We start from the raw sequence: 22421 nt of genomic DNA on the forward strand, positions 1-22421 counted from the left end.
TGCAAAGCATCAGCCATGCAGCTGAGCGTCAGCCTTTCATATTACACTTTATGGAACCTCACATACATATAAGCAATTTACGTCCTGCCTTAAGGGATTTAAATAAAAGTTAGATGTTAATGTCACTATATGTCAAGAAAAGTTAGGAAAAAAATAATTAAAATTGAATCATTGCTAGTCCTTCCCATGTTAGGCCATAGCTGATCACTTAACCTCTGTATTGTGACATGTATCTGTTCGGTGAAATTATTAATCAAAGGTGATGGTATGCATTTGTAGTGAGATGCTGTGTGGTATTTTATAGGATGTAAGCATTTTTTAGTGACTTTGGGAATTAGCTTGCACAATCTGCAAATCCACTTTTAATTGTACTTTCCAGCTTGGCACTAAGTCTGGCCTTGGAGATGTATTTCTGTTCTTACAATTATGGTTCAGTACTAGGCAACTGATGTCTGCCTTGAAGAGGATTGTGGTGGCTAATTTTTTCTAAGTAGCATGATGTCTACTTTTTGCTAGGACAGCACCAGACTGTATCAGGAATATTAGAGTTTCAATCCACTTCAGTTCCCAATAAGTGAATAGTTAAGAAGCCCCTGCTGTAGAGAAATTAGATTTTCCCAGACTGGAATGCCGTTGTCATAAATCTCCTGCCAAGTTCATTTTAGCAGACCTTCTCTCTGCAAACCTCAAAACTGACATTACCCAGAAGCCAGAACGGACTTATACCTTTCATGCTGGATGGAAATGTAAGGAAACGTCTAAGCATCTTGGGAGCAATTTTGAACCTGGCTCCATAATTAGCCCTCAGTGCTGGGTGGGCTGGAAGAAGGAGGTAGGGGGACTGCCAAAGTCTATACATGATACATCGACTGCTGTATCTTTAGTAAGGAGTTGGTTTTGTAGCTTTAGGCAATGTTTTATATAGGATCCATGTATGTCAGTACTGCAAGGAAGAGGCAGCAACTATGGAGCCCTGGGGGTAGGCATTTATTAGGCCCAGGGGAAATTAATTGTAATGCCTGCTGTATTTCTGAAGGCTCAGGAGAGAAAGAGGAGAATAAATTTCTGCCTGAGAAATTTTCCACTAAGGAGAACGTGGCTCATGAAATACTAAAATGTCGCCATCCTTTCAATCGGTGAGTTGGGCTTTATGGTGAAGAACTATAAACTACCAAACCATATTCTGCAAGAGTGAACCCTGTATGTTATGTTATATTAAGTGCTGTCATTTTAGTCTGAGCAACTCACAGATATCACCCAGAGAAATAAATAAATCCTCAAAAAATGAATAAACTCATCTATAAAATATACCAAATATAGTATCAAAATTTTAAAATATAGAAAAATATGCATCCTCCAAATTAAATTTTTCAAACATAGCATGCCCTCCTCCTGTACAGGGTGGAATAACGGAGTCTTAACTGTTATCCTGAATTCCAGAAGGGAAAGAACAGGCTGAATCTCCATGGAGAAGGAATTCTAGAATATAAGAACAGCAATTAAAAATGTCTCTTCCAAGGCCTGATCAAATGATTTGTTCCTGAGCAAGACTGGAGGGAGTGAGCCCTATTCAACTTGATCAGATGGACAGATGAATATGGGAGAAGACAGTCCTCGGATAGCCCAGTTCTAGAGCAAGGATAGCCCAGTTCTAGAGCCAGTCAGTTTTTTTAAAAATTAAAAGTTTTAAAGATTTTATACAATATATATCCCAAATCCCTCCCCCTCTCCCCCCTCCCCAACTTCCCAGAGCTGATTACAGGGTTACAAATAAACAATCATAATCTAACTAACATTACCTAACTATACAAACAGTCAAATCCATAACATGCTTTAACTCCTTTTCAAAGTAAACATTAACAAGAGCCAGTCAATTTTGAGACAATCAATACCTTGAATTTCACCCAGAAGCAATTGACACCATGCAGCTCCCAAAATAGTGGATTCATCCTATCCAGGCTGCCATGTTTTGTACCAGATGCAATTTCTGAATATTTTCCAAGGGCAACTCCATGTAATATGGATTACAATAATCCAAGCAGGGGGTGATTATGAGCATGGCCTCCTGATCTAGGAATGGCCACAGTTGGCACATAATATTGTACAGAAGTCCTTCTGAGCACAGTTGCCACCTTCTAATTAAACAGAAGTTGTGAGACAGGAGGACCTCCAAATTGTGAATCATCTCTGTGATTGGAGGCATACAACTCTGTTAAAAGTTTGTAATTCTGTGGAATTGTTTGGTCCACTAACCCAAAGTCATTCTGTCTTAGAGGGATATGTTCTGAGACTATTTCTCCCCATCCAGACTCCAACAGCTTCCAGGTGCTAAATCAGCATTTCTGTTGTATTACCTGTTTGACCCAGGCTCAAGATGTATAACTAGATACTTGTAGAAGGCGGAGGGAATAACCTTGAGGAAGTGGAGGAAGAACTGCTGCCAAAACAGTGGTCACATTAAACAAAAAAAAACCAAAAAACATGGTCCAGAGCAGAACAGTAATGTACACAAACACCTCAACCAAGCCACATCCTAGTTTGCATGATGATAGAGAGAGAGGGAGGGGGAGTTGCATTTAGACTGGCAAGATTCTGCTGTTAAAACTTTACAGTGAAAACAATATTGGCTATATTACTTGGGTTTCCTAATCTAATCTGCTTTGAAAGGCTGACAATATAATCAGCATATATTGCTATCAGGCCATTTTATAGCATGTGACTTCTCCCAGCAGTTTTATGTAGATATTAAAAAGATGTGAAGGGAACAGGAAGGTCTGAGGCATTCCACAGAGTAGACATCCATGATCAGATATCTCCTACCCTCCTATCACTGACTGAAGCCATCATCCTCTTAGAAAGGAGAACCATGACAAAACAATGTCCTCACTCCAATCCATTTAGGCAGTCCAAAAGGACACTATGGCCAATGGAATGGAAAGCCACTGAGACATCAAGAAAGTCCAAAAAACCTGAAACGTGATTGCCCAGTGTCCAAATAATCCACTTGGCCTAGGGTGTTCTGAAGTTGTAGGGCCATCATTTTGTCTACAGTGTTCTCTGAAAAGGGAAGGTTGGAGACAAGTCCAGAGATGGGTGGCTATAGAAATCAAACAAACAAATAAACAACCAATAGTTATGCCAAACAAAGGCTTCTTCAGTGGGGGGGAATACTACAGCCCCTTTCAGCAGTTATGGGAGCAATCCTCCACACAAAGAAGTCTAGATTATCACTTGCATCCAACCTCCTGCCACCTCATAAGCAACCATGGTAACCAACGGAAAGATGGCAGAGTTGATATTTCAAGGTGCCCTATACACTTCCTATAAATATTTTAAAGTGTTAATTCAGTGTAAATTAATTCAAAATTTGGTTGTCCTGGCCCCGCCATTATTTTTATTTTGGGGGAATGCAGCCCCCTGCTTTCCATTCAGAGTCTATTAATTGAAAATTAGTTTGAGAGGGATGCAGAGGAGGATAGGCCTGATTGAAGGGAGGGTAAACGGAGGGGGGGTAGCAAAGACTAAAGTTCAGAAGATGACAGCCAATTTTCTGTCAGAGCTGGGTGGCTGCTGTCAAACTCTTCCATTCCTCTTCTGGCCCAGTAACCTCCTTCAAATTAAAAGGGTTAGCTCTGTATTTCTGTATGGAAAGTACTCTTGATTGTTTCATTGAAACCAGGGGACTCACTTCTTCTCGCCTGGTTATGAATTTTTTTCCGGGAAGGTTCAATTTCTGCATACGTTTTTCTTTTCCTCCACCAACGGTAGAAAGCTTAAACAAAAGATAACAAAACTGTAACAGTAGAATCAAACAGCAGAACGTAAACTAATAATACAAGATCAGCAGTAAAATTACTAAAATAAATCGAGAAGGACTTAAATTACAAGGAATATAACTTGAGATTATATAGAGGAGGAAGAGGCAGCAAATAATCAGGACCCAGAGTATGATAAAACAGAATATTTTTCAACCAGGTAATGAAATGCCAATGGAAGGATAAGTAAGCTTATTGGGAAAGGGAATTTCCCAGTCAGTTTATCATTGCAAATGTGTTGTCCTATACGTGTACTAGTTGTACTGCCAATGGTGCCGTGATAGGGAGCTTTCCCTCAAAGACCTAAGTAAGAAAGAAAAATCATGCTGAAGAAGGCCATGCTTTAAGTATCATTGTGCCAGTCATTTGGTCTAGTACAGGGGCAGGCAACCTTGGCTCTTTTATGACTCGTGGACTTCAACTCCCAGAATTCCTGAGCCAGCCATGCTGAGGGGAAAGGGAGAGTTTCCAAACTGAGCCATGCTGGCTCAGGAATTCTGGAAGTTGAAGTCCACGAGTCATAAAAGAGCCAAGGTTGCCTACCCCTGGTCTAGTGGTTAGGGCATCAACCATAGAAATTAAAGGGACTTTGAATTCTAGTCCCATCTTAAGCACAAAGCCAGCTAGAGAACCTTGGGCAGTCATTCTCTCTCAGCCCTAGGAACGAGGCAAGGGCAAACCACTTCCAAAATTTTGCCAAGAAAATCTGTAGGGATTAGGACAGGCAGTTTGCCCGGAGTCAACACTGATTCAAAGATGCATTTAAAAAAGTTATTTAAATTGCTTGACAACTAGTGGTATTGTATCTGTGTTTTTATATGCATGGACAAATTGTGTGGGCCAGATAAGACATTCTCCATGAAGTACAGTTTCTAAACACTTTACAAAGTCAAGCCCCATAAATGCAAAAATTTGTGTTTCCTTAATGTGTTGTGGGAACTGTAAAGCATACAGATTTGCATGTTTACAAACTGTAATTTATAAACAGATTGGAAAACATAATTATTTATTATTCTGTAGAACCCAATTACGAAATATATTGATACAAATATGTGACTAAGATGTATTACAGCGAGTTGATCTGCTGATTAAGCAGTTGTAAGAATAACTTTTTTAATCTTTATCTTTATCAGCCTTTAACATATCCACCCTGAGTTCAGCTGGACTGCTAAAGAAACACCTATAAACTTTGCAACTAAATAGCTGCTGCAGTGTTCATTCCAATAACCTGGGAATTTTTCATGCTACAGGTTAAGATATAAACAGAAGCTGCTTCCCAAGGCCATCAAAGAAGTAAAATAAATCAAAAGTATGCCACATTAGTAAGGCTTTCAATCAATTTAAAATAGAAATAATTGATTGACTGAAATTTTTTTAGACTGGTAGTTGTGAACGTATAATTATGGATATTTATAGAAGCACCTAAAATGTTCTAGACACACAATGAAAAATGAAGTATAGCAGAGCCCCTATCCTCATGCCAAAAAAAGGGGGGGGGGAACCAAGGAGAAAAACTGGCAAGTTCAGTTGTTTTTAAATTTATGACAAGTTATCTCATTATTCTTGGGATGAAAGCTGAGGAAGGTTTGGAGAGTGGAGGAGTAAATGACAGGCTGTCCTGGCCAAAACAAAGAGATAGTGCCACTCATCTCCCTCAAACATAGATCATGGGTGTTTGGCCTTAATTGGACTCTCTAGTGATTTCGTTGCATTACGTACAACATAGAATAGAATCTGCTTGTCATTGTTAATGATATGGTCTGTTTCAGATTTGTCCAAAACCAGTACTGAGTCAGTCTAATTTGGAAAGATTCAAAAGGTGTTTTAATTTAATTGCTTCTTTGAATTAGGCCAGTGGTGGCGAACCTATGACATGCGTGCCAGAAGCGGCACTCAGAGTTCTCTCTGTGGGCACACATGCCGTTGCCACAACAGAGTTCGCCAGAGCGGCGAGCACGTGGCGTTTGGAAGCAACAGGGCAGGAAGCGAGCGAGCAAGCAGCGTTAGCCCCCCGGGGATGCCCTGGAGATGGCAAGGGACTGGCCCCAGCCATGCTCACCCAGTCTGCCTTGACCACTGCAGCCATGCCCACCCAGTGGGCCACGCTCTCCTTACCACCACCACCCCGAGGGCACCGCAATGCTGATGCAGCCCTGGCACTTTGCGATAAATAAGTGGGTTTTGGGTTGCAGTTTGGGCACTCGGTCTCAAAAAGGTTCGCCATCACTGAATTAGACTCTTCTGATAATTCAGATGACATATAGGCATGCGGTCACTGATTTCACACAACCATAGCATAGCTTGGTTTGATTTACCATGTAATAAAAATCCTGCCGTGGTGCCTGGTAAATTGTAGCCTATAACTTAGCACGATGTGAGATCTCGGTAATATTGTGGATTATTCAACTAATTAATTAAACATCATAGCTTTAACACAATGTGTGAAGCAGGTCAGGGTGACTTTGAAAATGGATATATTTCTCCCCAAGGAAAAGAAATAGAAAAAGCCTATTGTGGGAATGGAGATAAGGACAGAGTTTTTTAAGTGATCTCTCTAACCTCTATCTGAGGAGCCATCTCTCCCCAATGAGACAAACCTGCCCCACTCATGCCAGCAGAAGAAGCCCGCTACGGATCCCATCTGCTAAGAAATTGAAGCAGGCAGGGTCAAGGAGAAGAGCCTTTTCTGCTGTGGCCCCTTCCCTGTGGAACACTATATCACTTGAGGTGAGAACTGCCCCCCCCTTTTGACTTCCCTGAAGGGCATCAAAACTTGGTTTTGCTGGCTGGCCTGGGGCTCCAAGGGAGGCGTTCACCCCTCAAGGTGGCTGAAGGGGTAAGAAGACCTCATTGCATCGCTATCCCATCTGTCTCTTAGCTCTCTTAATCTTTAATAATATTTTAATCTGTGTATTTCTAATGTTTTAATATTTTAATTATTTTTTGCTTGTTTTATAACTTGTAAGCCGCCCAGAGTCACCTTGTAGGGGAGATGGGTAGCATAAACATGTAATAAATGAGACAAATAAACTATTAATTGCAGTCTGTTGTTTTACCAGGTCTTTGTGGAAGTAAAATAATTTATTGTACTTCCAATATTTGGTATTCTTTTTAGTTCTGTCTGCCATGTATAATAATAATGTTACCAGTTTTGCTTTGTTTTTGAATCAGCAGGATGGTAGCATTGGGTGCTTAGACATTGGTTACAAATAGAAAAACTGTAATTATATTTTGTTTCTTAGGTATCATCTGGGATTATTATAATCTGTGGCATTTGTGGTTTTGTCTGAACTTTGGATTCAGACCTCAAATTGAATTGGGCAGCTTCTGAATAGGTCTGAGGCACATCAAGTTATTTTCTGAGTTGCTTTATCAGAATCTAAATGAAAGTTTGTGGTCAGTTGGTACAGATTATTAAGTGAAGTCCTGTATCAGCTCCATTAGGCAGACTGGAGCAGAAAATCCACTGAAAGGCTAAAACTACATTTCAGCTGTAATATCAGAATCTTGCAAGGCAAATTGTGTTGTAACCTTTCTTATACTCCAGTGGATTAGAGAGGCATTTACCTGAGCCACTTCCAGGTGTTATTTCATTCTTTAAAAATACATTTTGCCAATGGTTCCTGAATGTCTCCTTCAAAGCCATCTTCCTTACTCTTTATGCTTTGTACTAATTCTTCTCTTGTTTTTCTTTTTGAACATCTCATGTGAGCCAAAAGGCTAATAGATGTGTGAGAGAATCTGACAGAGACTCCACACACACAAGAGTGTGAATGATAAGGCTGTCCATGACAATTTTGGACAGCCAGCAATAAAAACAATATAAAAAACATAAACGAAGGGAGAAAAACACACGATGTCCAGAAGAACAAAATCATCCAGCTCAACATTTTTCACAATTCTCAATCTTAGTATTAAATTATCCCATTTCACTTAATGAGAGCGGGTTGTTAATATAGGTCTAAACTTGCAGCTTTTGCTTTTCACTACTTGATGAATACTAATTTAGCGTTGGCTGGTGATACATGAAAGAAGGAATTTTATGATTTTACTGTGCCACCTGTCTTTTGGTGAATCACTGCAAGATTGTTTGAGCATTCATAAAATTTGAGCATTCATAAAAATACAATTATGCCTGAGAATGTAAAGAGTGGGGAGAATAGAATAATATTCTTTACATTTGCGGTATTGCAGCATGGGTGCAACGGCTTTGAGGTCTCCTAGAACAGGGCTTTTCAACCTTTTCACCCATTGTACCACTTTTAGGATATGGCAACATCCGAGTGTCACCAGTCGCCTAGCAAGGTGTTAAAAACTTGATGACTAAAAAAAAAAAAAAAGGAAAAAAGTGATAAAGTACAGGTAGTCCTCGACTTACAACAGTTCGCTTAGTGACTGTTCAAAGTTACAATGGCACTGAAAAAAGTGCCCCCCAAGCCACAGCAGAGCAAGACACCTGCCTGCCTGCCTGGCGGCGCTCTTCCTCCTGTCCGAGGTTTTCATTGTTGTGAGCATTTCTGCTGAGGATTGGCAGCGGGGGTGGGGTGGGGGTGTTTGGTTTTTATTCCCCCCCCCCGTCTGCTGGGTGGTTGCAGCAGGTTTTGGTCACTTCACATGACCCTGGGACACTGTGACTGTCATAAATATGAATCAGTTGCCAAGCATCTGAATGTAAATCACAAGACCCTGGAGATGCTGCAACATTCCAACTGATCGGCACTTCTTCTGGGCTCAGCAGAAGCACCAGGATCAGCGCCAAACTCCAGCTGGAGCCTGGCACTGATCCTGGTGCTTCCGCTGAGCCCTGACAGCCCTGCAGCTCCACCCATCTCTCGCTCAGGTTTGTGCAGTGCTGCCACCGGTTCAGCTCATTCCCAACCCCTGCTATCACTTTTTTAGGATGGTCGCATACCACCTGCCAGGTGCCAATATACCACAGGTGGTACCCGTACCACTGGTTGAAAAGCCTTGTCCTAGAAGAAATCTATAGATTTCCTATCTTGGAATGCCAGTGATTGCCTATGAAAGAACACATCATAGTTTTGTCCTGCAACGGGAAGCCAAATTCTAAGCTGTCTCTTCCTTCTGCCTTCTCCAATAGCTGGAATTGACTTTCTTCTTTAAAGAAAAGGGCATGCTTGCTTCCACCTTCCTCTTCTCTATTTTGGTAGCCTCATACTTCAGATTGCCTTTGGGAGAGAGGAAAACCAGTCCCAAGAGGCTCTTCCATCTCTATTAAATAAATGAATTGGTGAATAAAGGATGGGAACTCTGGGGAAGTGCAGGTTTAAAAGTACAAATAAGTGTATTTGTACTTTTTTTTAATTAAGGTATATTTCATGAGCAAAACAGAGAACCAGGTTATCTGCCCTTTGTTACCAAAGGAAAAAAAGAAAGAAAGAATGGACTGATTCTACTCTTGAGAAAATTGAAACTACATATTTAAATGCTGCTGAAATTGAGAACCAAAGGAGTCCAGATACACTAGGTTTGGTTGATTCAAGTTACAGCAGGATGCTATTGCTGGGTGTTTCAACCTTCTTGAGAATAATGTACGTCACAATAAAGGGCTAAATGGAAACTGCTCCTCCTGCTCAAACTTCTGTCTGCAGGGTAAAAGGGGCTTACGCTCACTTTGCAAACTTAATAACAGCCTGGCTTTGCAGGGCCACAGTGGGAAACATTGATTGAGCCCACAGAAGCATCACTAATGTGACCGTTGCTGCATGTAAGTGCAATTATTGTCCAGTAAAATGATGATTTGTAGACAGGCATGCGAATGAGCAGTGAGGTATGTGCAATTTTGCGTGCTGCTTTGAGTTCTAAGAAACATGTTTTCCTTGCTTTTATGCGACTTACTTACTTTTTAGAAGGGACATTGAAAACTTGTCTTCTGGCACTTTGAGAGTTTAGGGAGTAACACTTCCTTGCTTGGGCAGGAATGACAACTACTTCTCCCTTGAGATCCGCTCCTCAGCCGTATTCTTCTACTTATATGTACCCCTTGCCTGTTTTTCGCATCTTTTGATTCTGCTACACTGTTCCACCCATATCTGTTCACGGCGCTGAATATGCACGATGCGTTTATATGGCATTTCATTGCAAGCCTGTTTGCATGTTTTGAGTTTTTCTTATTGTGGAAATATTTGGCGATGATAGACAGCTTTATACTTGAGATACCCCCCTCCTCCTCCTCCTCTCTCTATTGTCTGTTACGCTATAAATAAAAATATGAGGTATGGCGGTTTTAAAATTTGACCACTGATGTTGCAAAATGCATCAATTTCCAAGACAGACTGACTGAATAATTGCTATACAAAGATTGCCTGAAAAGGTGGAGGTCATGGAAGTATCCAAGAGATGTCTGTCTGCCTCACAGAGGCCCATGTAAAAGTATTGTGTTGTTTCCAGCAGAGTATTTGACAACAACCACAATACATAATTAGGTCTGGCAACCAGCAATGTTAATGGAAGGGAAACAGACATGAAGTTCAAGAGGTCTATATCAACATGGCAACTCTGACTTGTCATTCCAAATGACCTCTCCCCCACCCCATAAATAACTAAACCTCTTCTGATGCCTGGTATCAGAAGAGATTCCCTCAAAAATGGAAGAATTACATGTGATGCCCCAGGAATTAAGAGGAAGGGTAATGTAGGAGGAATTAGGACTGTCTACTTCGAGATGTTTAGTAAAGCAGCTGCTTCAATACAATCATTTCGATTTTATTAAAGATTTGTATTATTGAAACAGCAGTACTTTTCTGAGATATGTGAGAACTTAAAATATACTAAATATATTTTACTGTAGGCAACACGTCTTTGGGGGGCATTTTCTTTTCCATTTCGTATGAGCGCATCTCAAGTCAAAATAATTTCAAAAAAAATCTGGGGGGTGGGGGCTTCAGCTGTTACACTGAGGCCAAAAATTCCACTGAATTATTCCAGGGTGGACAGTAGGTAGAGTAGATGAGTATGGTGAATATTTTCTCTTTCTTTGGGTCTGATTGATACATATCATTGAGCCATAATGTGATTTGGTTTTTTGGCATAGCATGATATAGGAAAGTGATTTGTGCAATAACCTATAGCTAAATCATCCTGACTTAATCAAATCAAATCAAATCAACCTTTATTGTCAAAGTACAACATGTGTACAATGAAATTAGCTGAGCCTCCCTTCGTGCACCCCCCAACACAACTCACAGTGACAAGAAACACACAATCTTATTGCACCATGTGAACTTATTGCACAACACGTCGACCCCGCAAGTCTACCATACATGGAGTTATTTTCCATTCAGGAGTCTGACAGCCCATGGGTAGAAACTGTTCTTCAGTCGTTGGTGCGGCAGGGAGCCGGGTCGGTCTCCGCATGTCGGCCCGGCTCCTGGGAGTCAGCTGGGAGTCGGCCCAGCTCCCTGCCAGCAGCTGGGGGTCGGCATGGCCGCCGGACACCACGGGTGCCTCCCTCCGAGAAACCAGACGCCGGAAGCGTTCCCACTGCCGGCTGGACAAGCAAGTCGGACGAGGGGGGGGATTATCCCTCACCTTGGATTCCTCTCCCTCCCACGGGGCGCAGGGGGAAGGAGGCAGAGTGCTGCCTGGTTGCCTGAGAGAACAGCAGAGGCTACGTGGGTGTGTCTGGAGGGGGGGAATGCGGACATTGAACTGTGCCTTTTATCCATAGGGACCGGATGCTGGCTTGCTGATTAGGGTGGGGTTGGTGGGTGGGGCACGTCTATGTAAAGCACTGGGAGTTCACTCCCAGTGCTGACTTTTTCTTTGCATTAAAGTTTGCTGGTCACCTGTTCCTTCTGTGTTTGGAGTTTGTCGGCAGCTAGCAGAGGACACCTGACACTATGCTTCTATATCTCCTACCCGATGGTAGGAGAGTAAGGAAGTGCTGATCAGGGTGGGAGTCCTCCCTGAGGATTTTCCTCACTCTTCTAAGGCAGCAGGCCCTAGCAATGTCGTCTAGTGGTATCAGGGGACAGCCCACGATGTCTTGTGCTGTGCTTACCACCCTCTGTAGTGTCTTTCTATCCGCGGCGGTCAAGCCAGCATAACACACCATAATGCAATGTGAGAGGACGCTTTCTATGGTGGACTGGTAAAAGAAGGTCATCAGTCGTTGTTCCACTTGGTTCTTTCGCAAGACCCTAAGGAAGTGGAATCTCTGTTGGCCACCTCGGTTGTGTTGATTTTCCAGGTGAGATCTTCGCTGAGGTAGACTCCCAGGAATTTAAAGAAGGACACTCTCTCCACACAGCCCCCCCCCGATGTAAAGTGGGGCGGGTTCCTCTCTTTTCTTCCGGAAGTCTAACACCATCTCCTTTGTCTTGCCAATGTTCAGGTGCAAGTTGTTTTCTAGGCACCATGAGGATAGTTTTTGAACCTCCCCCCTGTAACGCTGTTTTGTCTCCACCTGTAATAAGACCCAATACGGTGGTATCATCTGCGAACTTAATGATCGCATTGGATGGGTCAGATGATACACAATCATGTGTGTACAGTAAATACAGGTAGGGACTGAGCACACAGCCCAGTGCAAAGCTTCAGGCAGGTGGATGTGACAGACCCGACCCTCACTATTTGTGGCCGGTTCCTCAGAAAGTCTTTGATCCAGTTGCAGATGGAGGGGGGGGGGAAATCCAAGTCAGTCAGCTTTTCAGTAAGGATGCTCGGCAGGATAGTATTGAAAGCTGAGCTATAGTCAATGAAAAGCATCCTGACATAGTTTCCGGGTTTCTCCAGTTATGGCTCGGTACAGAATGTAAGGCAGTAGCTATGGCATCGTCTGTCGACCTATTCCCCCTGTAGGCAAACTGATGTTTGTCAAAGTCCGGTGGGAGGCATGTCCTAAGGTGTTGGAGAACCAGTCTTTTGAAGCATTTCATTACTACAGACGTTAATGCGATAGGTCTGTAGTCATTTAGGCATTTAATTGCTGTTTTCTTCGGGACTGGGACAATAGTGGCTGCTTTCAAGCATGATGGAACACAGGCCGTTTGCAGGGAGATGTTAAAGATTCTTGTCAGGATCCCTGCTAATTGATCGGCACAATTCTTTACCATATCCCCAGCACCCCAACTGGGTCTGCAGCTTTGCTGGGATTCACAGCCTTCAATACAGCTTTCACTTGATGATCGTATAGGATGAATAGCTGGGAATCAGCAGTCTGGCAGGCAGAGGCTACGGAGTCTGGTCTTTTCAACTCGTAGCGAGCCAAGAAGATGTTCAACTCCTCTACCAACAAGGCATTGGCATTGACCGTGTTCCTCGTGTTGCCCTTATGGTTAGTTAGGTGCTGCAGTCCCTGCCACACTTGCTTCGGGGTTATTATCTGCTAGGTGGTTCTCCACCTTATGTTTGTATTGTTGTTTTGTCATCTTAATGCCTCTTCTAAGAATCCCGGGCTCTCAGACGTGTCCGTACCTCTGCAGTCATCCAGGGTTTACAATTCCCGTAGACTCTGATGCACTTTTCCGTTGTCACACAGTATGCACAAATGCAGTACTCTATATGTAGATGGATGAACAGGTAGGTTTTGCTCTGAAGTTTGTTACCCACCGGGAGCTTAGTCTACTGGCAGCTATTTCTTGGAGACGGGCCAACAAAAAATGAGTATGAATTGGAGGAAATCTCCAGCGTTATTGAACAATGCAGTTGGGATTCATTCAGCAGACTAATTACTATGTATTACATGCACTGAAAAATCACTTTGGTTTTTCTATTTGGTTAGACAGTGCCCGATTTCCTCCATTTTTAATATGATTAAAACTATCTTTCACAGACTGTCAAAGCTGCATTAAGAAGCATTCACAAGGCTGTCGGCTATGTCTGTTAATCTCGCCCATCTGCCTTGTCCCATCTAAAAAGACTTAAAATATGGTCAGATGAGAAGAGATGCAGACAGAGAATGTGAGACAGCTATTAGGACCTGAATAGTAGCCTTAGGGGGAAAAAATATACCTGACCGGGCTCTGTTGTAAAAGCCATGCTGACTACTCATTAGAAGCCTTGTTATACTCTAAAATACCCCTGTATATTTCCCAGCATTCCCTTGCAGCAATGAGTTTAGCACCGTGCTGTTTCTTTAAGCAACTGGAGCCTGGGTTTCTAGAGCTGAAGGGTGTGTTATTTATAAAAGGAAGTGGCTGTTGGGCAGCTTCAGCCTTTGATACCCCCACAGTAACACTCAACCTCCAGATAAAGTCAGTGTCTTATTAATACACTTGCACATATCACCCAAAAAGGAATGGATAGAATTTGAATAAAACCTGTTTCAGACAGTTCTAAGGCTGGGGCTTGTTACCGTTTGTTGTAAGACAGCTGCATCCTTTTTTCTTTCCACTGCAGTACTGTAGAGATTTCTTGGTTGTTGATTTTTCCTGGAGGATTGATTTCAACAACAACACATCTTCAAAGTATCTCAGGGCGGAAGCATTGAGCTGCTGGCCCAACTTGGACTTCAAGCGCCAAACATAGCGTTTTCTGTTGGGTGGTAGGTAGAACGTGCTTGCTCTGAGCGGGATGTAGGTGGGAAGGTCAGGTATCACAACAGACTTGCCAATAAAGAAATAATAAGATTTTACTGACAGTTTGTCACGGCAGACACCTCCACTTATGAATCTGCCAGGTTGATGCATGATACAAAGCTGGGCTTGGGAGGAGGGAAGCAAAATTCTGTAATTTTAAACCTCCCCCCCCCCCCAAAAAAAAATCTCAATTTCTGTGATACCAGAACTGATGCAAAAGAAACCCTAATGATTTGAGATAGATGGTGCTTATGTCTCTGGAGGTAGCATCCCAGGATAAGGATGTGGCATTAAAGAGCATTGGGAGCCTGGTGATACCAAGGGCTCTTTTAAAATGTAGTTACTTTTTCCACACAAGCACAAGTTAATGTCTGAATGTGGGTGTCTTAACAAATATGTAATGTTGATTTCCTTTAAAGAAGGCTCAAGCTGTTGCCAGGGGGAGGTGTGAAGCTAACTCTTTCGTATTCATGATTGGAGGGGGCAGAGTGGCATAAAAGAATGTTGCTATGTCATCATTGTGGAATTAAGACAATTATGGGCTGTTTAGAAAACGGAATATTGAACCAACCTTTATAATTAATCCACCTTTTTTTAAAAAAAAAGCACCTATGAAAAGCTGAACCCTAGTCAAACCATAGTTTAGGGTTTTGTTTTAGTTCTTGGGTTTGTATTTTGCCCATCCCGCAAAGGTTATGGCAAACACATGTATTATTTTGCGGGTTGCTTGTAAGCAACCCTGTATGAAAGGTTAAGTTGTGAGAAGTATTTCCCCTAGAATAAATGTGTGTGCATTCCCCAGGTAGTCTGTGCCAGGTCTACACAGCTTCGGCTTTACCATGTCAGGAACAGCATGCCAAGCCTGTCCTGTCCTTCTTTGCAAACCTAGGAAGAAAGCAGTTGTAGCAATTTAATGAGCCCTTGTCTTCCTTATATAGTAGTTGATGAACTGCCTTCATCAGCATACTTGATGAACTGCTCAGCATATCGCTATGGGGGTCTGGCTTAAGAGATGGTGGGGGATTTGGAAGTCAGTGGTCTCTATACCAATTTCAAAAGCATTATCCAGATGGAATTTTGTCTCTCCTGGTCAAAAGCTGTATGTAATTGAGCCAGAAGGGCTCTCTGATCTTTAGAGACCAGCGTTGTTGAAGCCTGTCTTGGGAGCCTGAAATGATCAAGAGGCAGAAGCTACGGCCAGAAAGAAAGAAAAAAAACATGTTTGTAGATCCCTCCTTCTCCCATCCTCTTACTTAGTCTTGGAGCATACATAGCACCTGCTAATTCTCTCTCTCTCTCTCTCTCTCTCTCTCTCTCTCTCTCTCTCTCTCTCTCTCTCTCTCTCTCTCTCTCTCTCTCTCTCTCTCTCTCTCTCTCTTTCTCTGTGTGTGTGTCTGTCTGTCTGTCTGCCTGCCTGCCTGCATGCATGCATACATGTCTGCGTACACATTCATGGAATTGCCTCTCCCCTTTGCAAACTCTCTTTAATTATTTAAGAGGTGGTAAAGCCGCCCGTGCTTTTTAAATAAATCATTAGGACCTAAAATTGCTGCCTTGCCTGAGGGAATGCTGCAAAGCAGCATGTATGAGGTTGAGATAAATAAGGAAGTGCAGGGGGAAAAAAGGCATTGGGTCAAGATTGGGAGGATCTCGTTGAAATAACCCTCTTATCCCCACTTGCTTTTCATTTGCTCTCTTACCTTTAAATCCAGCTAACTTATATCATTTAATGACCCATACTCTTTCGCTGTCTCCCCCGACCACCAAAAGGATATGGCTCCATCAACTACATTTCTATAACTTTTCAGTATTGAACTGTGGATCACTCCTTGGATACTATAATTAGATAAGGCATTGACTCTTTCTGTGTTACATTTGCTTTCTTCACCACTGAAGGAACAAGCTCACTGTAATCAGACTGGGTACCTGTGAGATTTGAGAGCATGGCTTCTGGGTACAACTTCTAGGTTTAAGCTCTTAAAGAATGAAATAATTCCTGTTGGCTGTGGCCTTGCCACGTATGTTGCCATATTTGAGGGTAGGAGAAGAAAACCAGAAGGTTTATGGGTCAGCTAAAAATGTATATGTGAAGCATTTTGATAAAAAAAAAACTTGTAATTGTGTCTTCCCAAAAGAAAATATTGGCTTTGTAATATTTCTTTCGGTCAGGGTGGCAACGTGTTTTGACGCAAAGCATCGGGGTCATATCCGAAAAAGGAAACTAAAAAAATATTACAGAACTTTATGTATTACTTTGGATGTGGGGCATAATGAGCAGAAAGCAATCTTCAGCACTTTTGTATCATAAGATTATAGTGCCCTTCTTTCTATTTATCGTAATTTACCATCAGAGTTGGGCAGAGGTTTCAGGGTTAGCGACTGCACTTTGACTAAGTGGTCAGGAACAAGCAGTTCTAAGCAGTTTTTATAAAATTGCCATGTCAGGTTTCTCTCCCTTCCCTTCCCCTCCCCTCCCCAAATTGAATTATCCCAGCTCAGCTAGGAAAAAGGGAGGAGGGGAAAGTCTATTCAAAGGGAAGTCTGTACTGGGAAGCTTGCTGTGACTCAGCCTCAACCAGTTAAGTAGGCGAAGGAATAAGGAATCCCTGCTGTGTGTGGCATAGCAGTGGGGGTGGAGAGTATGGGTGGTGGCACAGCCTAACTCCATAGTCAGGACTGGTTCTCTAACCAGCTAGTTATCTCATCCCCACCATGCCCAGACAGAATTCTTGAAGGTTAGTTCAGCATTCTCATGAATCTTGGCTTTTGTGCATACCTATTGGCTTCCGAAGGAATAAGGAATCCCTGCTGTGTGTGGCATAGCAGTGGGGGTGGAGAGTATGGGTGGTGGCACAGCCTAACTCCATAATCAGGACTGGCTCTCTAACCAGCTAGTTATCTCATCCCCACCATGCCTGGACAGAATTCTTGAAGGTTAGTTCAGTATTCTCACGAATCTTGGCTTTTGTGCATACCTATTGGCTTCCCTGTGATTCCAAGGCAGCAGAGAAAACAAAGAGTGTGTCCCAAGTGAAGGCAGGTGGGGCTGCTGCAAGAGAATTTTATTCATTTTCAAAGCTGCTGTTCTGCCCCTCCCAGCACCCAAACTCTTAGATTTGTCCTTCACAACCCTGGGCGCTTAGAACTGGGCAAAAGGGGGTATCCAAGCAACAGCTGAATGAGATTGCAGCTCTACAGGTTTTTTTTTTATTAGCCTTCTGAAATTCCTTTTATTTCCCCTTTTGGTGCTGTGTGATGGCCATAAGAGAAAATAAAACCCCAAATGTCGACGGGTAAATAGACAGTGGGCAGTAAACAGGCAGTGATAAACTCAGAAGTACAGGCTCCTGCTCCTGCGTTTGAGAAATGAGTGGACTGCCCACCTCAAAGGTGTCCTGGTTTCTGCAAGGTTGAATGCTAGGAGGTATATACCATCTTTCAATTTACCATCAGAGAAATAGGCTGCTTCTAGTTCAAAGCCCTCGTCTCATGCTTTCTTGCTTTAAATCTCCTCTCAGTCATGTAGCTCTGACTAGCCCATTTGTTCTTGCAGTGAGTAGATTATATTGCTGTGCTACAGTCACAGCAAAAATATATATGAAAATTTCTATAAATGAACGCATATATTTTATTTATTGCCTCATGTTACAGTGCTGCACTGAGAAAGGATATTTGGATGACTGAAGCAAAATTTGAAATACTAATAGCATTGCTTTGGCTCTAAAATCTTGCTTACATTTTAATAATCTAGGCTGCATGCTATATAATCTTTTACTGTTTTTCAAACTATAGCCCTTCGGGTCAGTACCATAGACTTTCAAGGAGTTGAGTATGATTCCCTTCCCCCTTTTGTTCCAGCTTACAATTCAAATTGTGCTAGTCACTACAAATGTTATTGTTATTTTCTACCTAGTTTGAGCTGGACTTCTTTTGCTTTAGCACCTGCAATTTCAAGGAAAAAGTGTTTCTCAGAGCATTTCTTTCCACAGTGTCCCTGCAGTTGGCTTCCTCGTACCTGTGGTTGCTCTGGGGGTGTGTTTCTTTAAGCCTTTGCATCTGCCTTTTTAAGAAAATAAAAATGAAACCCCAGAAGTGGCTGCTGATTTCCACAGTTGACAAACCGTGGTAGCTTGCATCATTGGCTATCCTCACCTTTTTGAATAGGGCATTGTGTTGCTTCATTCAGTATGTGTATATTTGTGTGTGTGTGTGTTTCTTTAGTGACCAGTCTGCCTCTGGGCAAAGATATAAGCTCTTTTTCTTTTGTTGCTGAAGCAACAGCTGGGGGGACATAAGGCATCTCCAAAAGCATCCTCTGTGCTTCTGTTCAAGTTCATGATGCCAGGGCAGAAGAGGTTCTTTTATGAAGAAAAGGGCAGGTTGGACACCAGCAGAGTCTGATACTTAGAACGGCTGTACACAATTCTAGGAAGACAAGGAGGACAAGAAGTTTGGAAGCAATTGTGTCATAAACATCATGTGCACTGATGTCCTTTTTCCTGGGACATTTTTATAAAAAAAGAATCTAGGTGCACACGAACGCACCTGTCTAGTCCAGAAAATGCTCGAAGTTCATAATTGACTCTCCCTCCCTACTTACAGTTGGTCTCCACTAGTGTATATTTTAGTCATTTTCACCTTTTCCTTTTTGCACAGCTGGGGTAAGATTTTTGGCAGCCTTCGTTTTGTTCCCCTTTTCCCCTTCTGGCTTCTACTCTTAGCAAAGTGGCTTCAGGTTTGTTGAATACTATATTAAGAAAAAAGTGATGCGTAATGGAACTGAGGTCTCTGCTGAGCCCGGAGGTCAGATCCATAGCCTTCTAGTTTAGAACTGTTATTTTTTTTCCCCAAAAACATTTCATTTTTGTGCCTTAGCAAAATGTTTAATGGAATCAGTTTGCAAAGTTATTGGTGTGAAATAGCACACATAAACATCACATACATACCACCTTAGTTGAATCTTTGTTGAAGTAAGCAGGTGAGAGAAAGATTTTGAAGACAGGTGATAACTGAGAAAATTATTTTCCGTGTCTCCCATTGCTTCACATGTGGATTTTGAATTTTTAAGACTGTTCTCTTTTTGAAATTCCTATCTTTATAAATGTGAGAAGATGACCCTCAACTTTTGTTGATGCAGATAGAACCTTACTTAAGGATAGAAACCTCCATGGCTTTGTCATTAGAATGGCTGCTAGCCCTAAAATAAAAGAAGATGCCATTTTCATTATTAGTGTTGGATTAGCAGTGCTATTTTACTTTTGATGGGGAGGTTTAGGGTATACATGAAAGTGAACTTTAAGGGAAAATATCAAAGGGGATATGTTGAATACACTTTGGGCAGCTGTAAACTAACTGCATTTTGTGTTTTTTACATTTCAGAATCCAGACTTTCATGGCTTCAGTGAAGATCCTGCTGTTGATGTGCTGAATATGCGTGCTGCCTTCTTCTTTGGAGTATCTATTTGCCTTGTACTGGGCACTACCTACCTGTATTATCTGCCTGATCATAAGTAAGATTCATAAGCTAAACTCTGTTTTCATTTGTGCATTGCCTTGTAGGGCTTTTGTATGTTTTGTCTTGATGTTTTCAAACCCCGAAACCAGTAGGTCTTCACTTCCAAGTTTTCCATCATTCCATTTATTTCTTGCTCCTTCTGTCTTCCCTATTAAGTGATGTATCCCTGCCTCCATGCTGGCAAAGGTCACTAGATTTTTAGTCCCATATTTGCCCTATATTATTCTTTCCTAGTAACACACTATCTTTAAAAAAAGCAGGGCCATTACAAAGAGGAATGGGATAAAAATAACCTTGTGAGAATCCTCTTTAAGGATCACCTAAGGATATCCCGGAACGTGAGATGAGAGGGTACCAGCATTCCAGGGACTAGGGAATAGTTCTGTTTTATCTTATGTCACCTGTATAAAAGGAAAGTCATCACAGATGCTTTTAAACCTACAGTATGCTACAATTTACCAAATGTACATTTTAGCTGTACTAGTGAGCTAAAATATAAATGCTGACCTTCTTCTCTTATAGGTGTAAACTCAATATTCTGAGAGGTGTATTAACTAGTGAATATATGAAAGTACTCTACCATCTAGCTTTACAGTGTAGATTCTTTTCATAAGCTTGGCACACCAGCAAAATATTAAACATGCACACACAGATGTACAATTTCAGTAGGTTAGTAGAGAAGTGCATAGCTTGAACCCTGAGAATTGCATGTGACTTCCCCCCCCGAAACTTTCAAAATTCTAGTCCTAATTTTCAATATGAGAAAGTGGAAAATTATTACCTAGAGGAATAATATGAGTTATATTTTAGGTACGTGTGTATCTAAATGTACTTGTAAATGAATTGAAATTGTGTTTACCTTTTGTCTGGTCCCTTCCATTAATTCTTGAATATATTCCAGCACAGCATTTAAAAGTACACTCCATGATCCATAAAATGTTATGTCCCTCTATGTTAGGAGTTTTCTAGCTCTTTATGAGAAATGTTGAATAGATAAGTGTTGTTATTGTTAGTTGCGCAGTCGTGTCCGACCCATTGCAACCCCATGGACAACATTCCTCCAGGCCTTCCAGTCCTCTACCATCTTAGATAAGTGTGTGAGTATCTATACTGTATGAAGGTTGTTATCTGCTTTTTTTAATCACTATTTTTCCAAAGCGACATTTGCATGAGTTTGAATGTGGGGAAGGTTGTATATATAAGAATAGTAACAGACTCTAGCAGCCTAACCCTTGCCCAGCTTGATACCTTCCAGATATGTAAGAACTGTGAGAATTTTTTTTCTCCCACCTCACAAACACCCATATGCGCGCACGCGCACACACACGTGCACACACACACCCAAAGATACATGCAGAGAAAGAGAGGGAGGGGGGGGAAGAGAGAGAGATTGATTTCCATCATGTTTGGAAGTTTTCACTGCCTTTTGTGTGTTTTTATGGCAAGATAGGGAACTTGTGTGGAGGAGATCAGAGAGAAAGATTTAGCAGAGATGGAGGTAAATTACAGAGAAAAAAAAATCAAAGGTCTTGAATCTGCAACTTGTGGTAGGTCTGAGTCTCCTTAGGGATATCAGTGGATTTGATGGACAGAAAGCTATCGAAGCAGATTCCCTCCCACTCCGCAAGAAGCAGACATCATACTTTGATTTGAAACTAAGACTGCTGCATTTGATACATGCATCCGATGTCAAAGAGGATTCTGTGTTCAGCGCTCTGCCTATAACTTTGCTGTTGTTCCACCCCTGACATGGCTCCAGGTGAACCCATCCCTGTGAAATATTGTGGCATGGAATTGTATCTTTCACAGGCAGGGCCTTAGTTTGGTGCCAGTTTTCACAGGTACTGAAGAAGACAATGGCTACCATAAGCTTTGAGGGCAACTGGGACATAATGACCTTTCTTGATCACGGTACCTTGTACATTTGCAAAGGCTTGATCAAGGCATTAGCAACATGAGGTCCCAGAGTTTTATATGGCCCACCCCAAATCCTTCTAGGCTGTTCCTAACACCCCCCCCCCTTTTACAATTGCCTAAAATGAATGAGATTGTTTCTCATTGTCTTGATTTGGCAGGCACTATCATTGCCTCACCCACTGCCATCCTGCCATCCTACTTTGGAAGTTGCTCTACCCTGGTTTAACCAATCAATATTCAAGCAATGTCTCAGTTAACTTCCCCAGTACAATTTCCATTTCTACCCTCAGCAGAATGAAAACAGGGAAGTTTTTATTTGTTTCTGTTCCATGCCACACAATGGTGACTTGTTCTTGGATAAGGAAAGCCAAAAAAAAAACCACCCATTAGGAATTGGGATACTTCCCTTATTAGTTTTGGTTTGGGGATGGCAAAAGTTTGGAACCATGGAAAGCTACATTTTGAACAGAATTTGGAAAATCCAGTTTGGAGGCATTCTTTTCTTTCCTCCAGAGACTTTGAGCAGAAAAAGAAAAGGAACAATGCGTCTTGGCAGATGGAAAGTACTAAAAACAAACAAGAATGTCTGTTAACAACAAATCATAGAGAAAATGATATGAATGATGTAGTTTG

The 22421-nt window shown here is 41.9% G+C and overlaps 1 protein-coding gene across 1 annotated transcript in view; it reads left to right on the top strand.

Moving 5' to 3' along the window:
• Positions 1 to 22421, top strand: part of LOC120297580 (caM kinase-like vesicle-associated protein) — a 107333-nt gene that overhangs the window by 22457 nt on the left and 62455 nt on the right. Inside the window, exon 2 of the mRNA XM_039320367.1 lies at positions 19736 to 19866. Coding sequence (XP_039176301.1) covers positions 19736 to 19866 — 131 coding nt within the window. The remainder of the gene's footprint in view (positions 1 to 19735; positions 19867 to 22421) is intronic.

Source organism: Crotalus tigris, unplaced genomic scaffold (assembly GCF_016545835.1).
Source record: "Crotalus tigris isolate CLP2741 ecotype Arizona unplaced genomic scaffold, ASM1654583v1 scf7180000023637.1517150, whole genome shotgun sequence".
NCBI classification, from domain to species: Eukaryota; Metazoa; Chordata; class Lepidosauria; order Squamata; family Viperidae; genus Crotalus; species Crotalus tigris.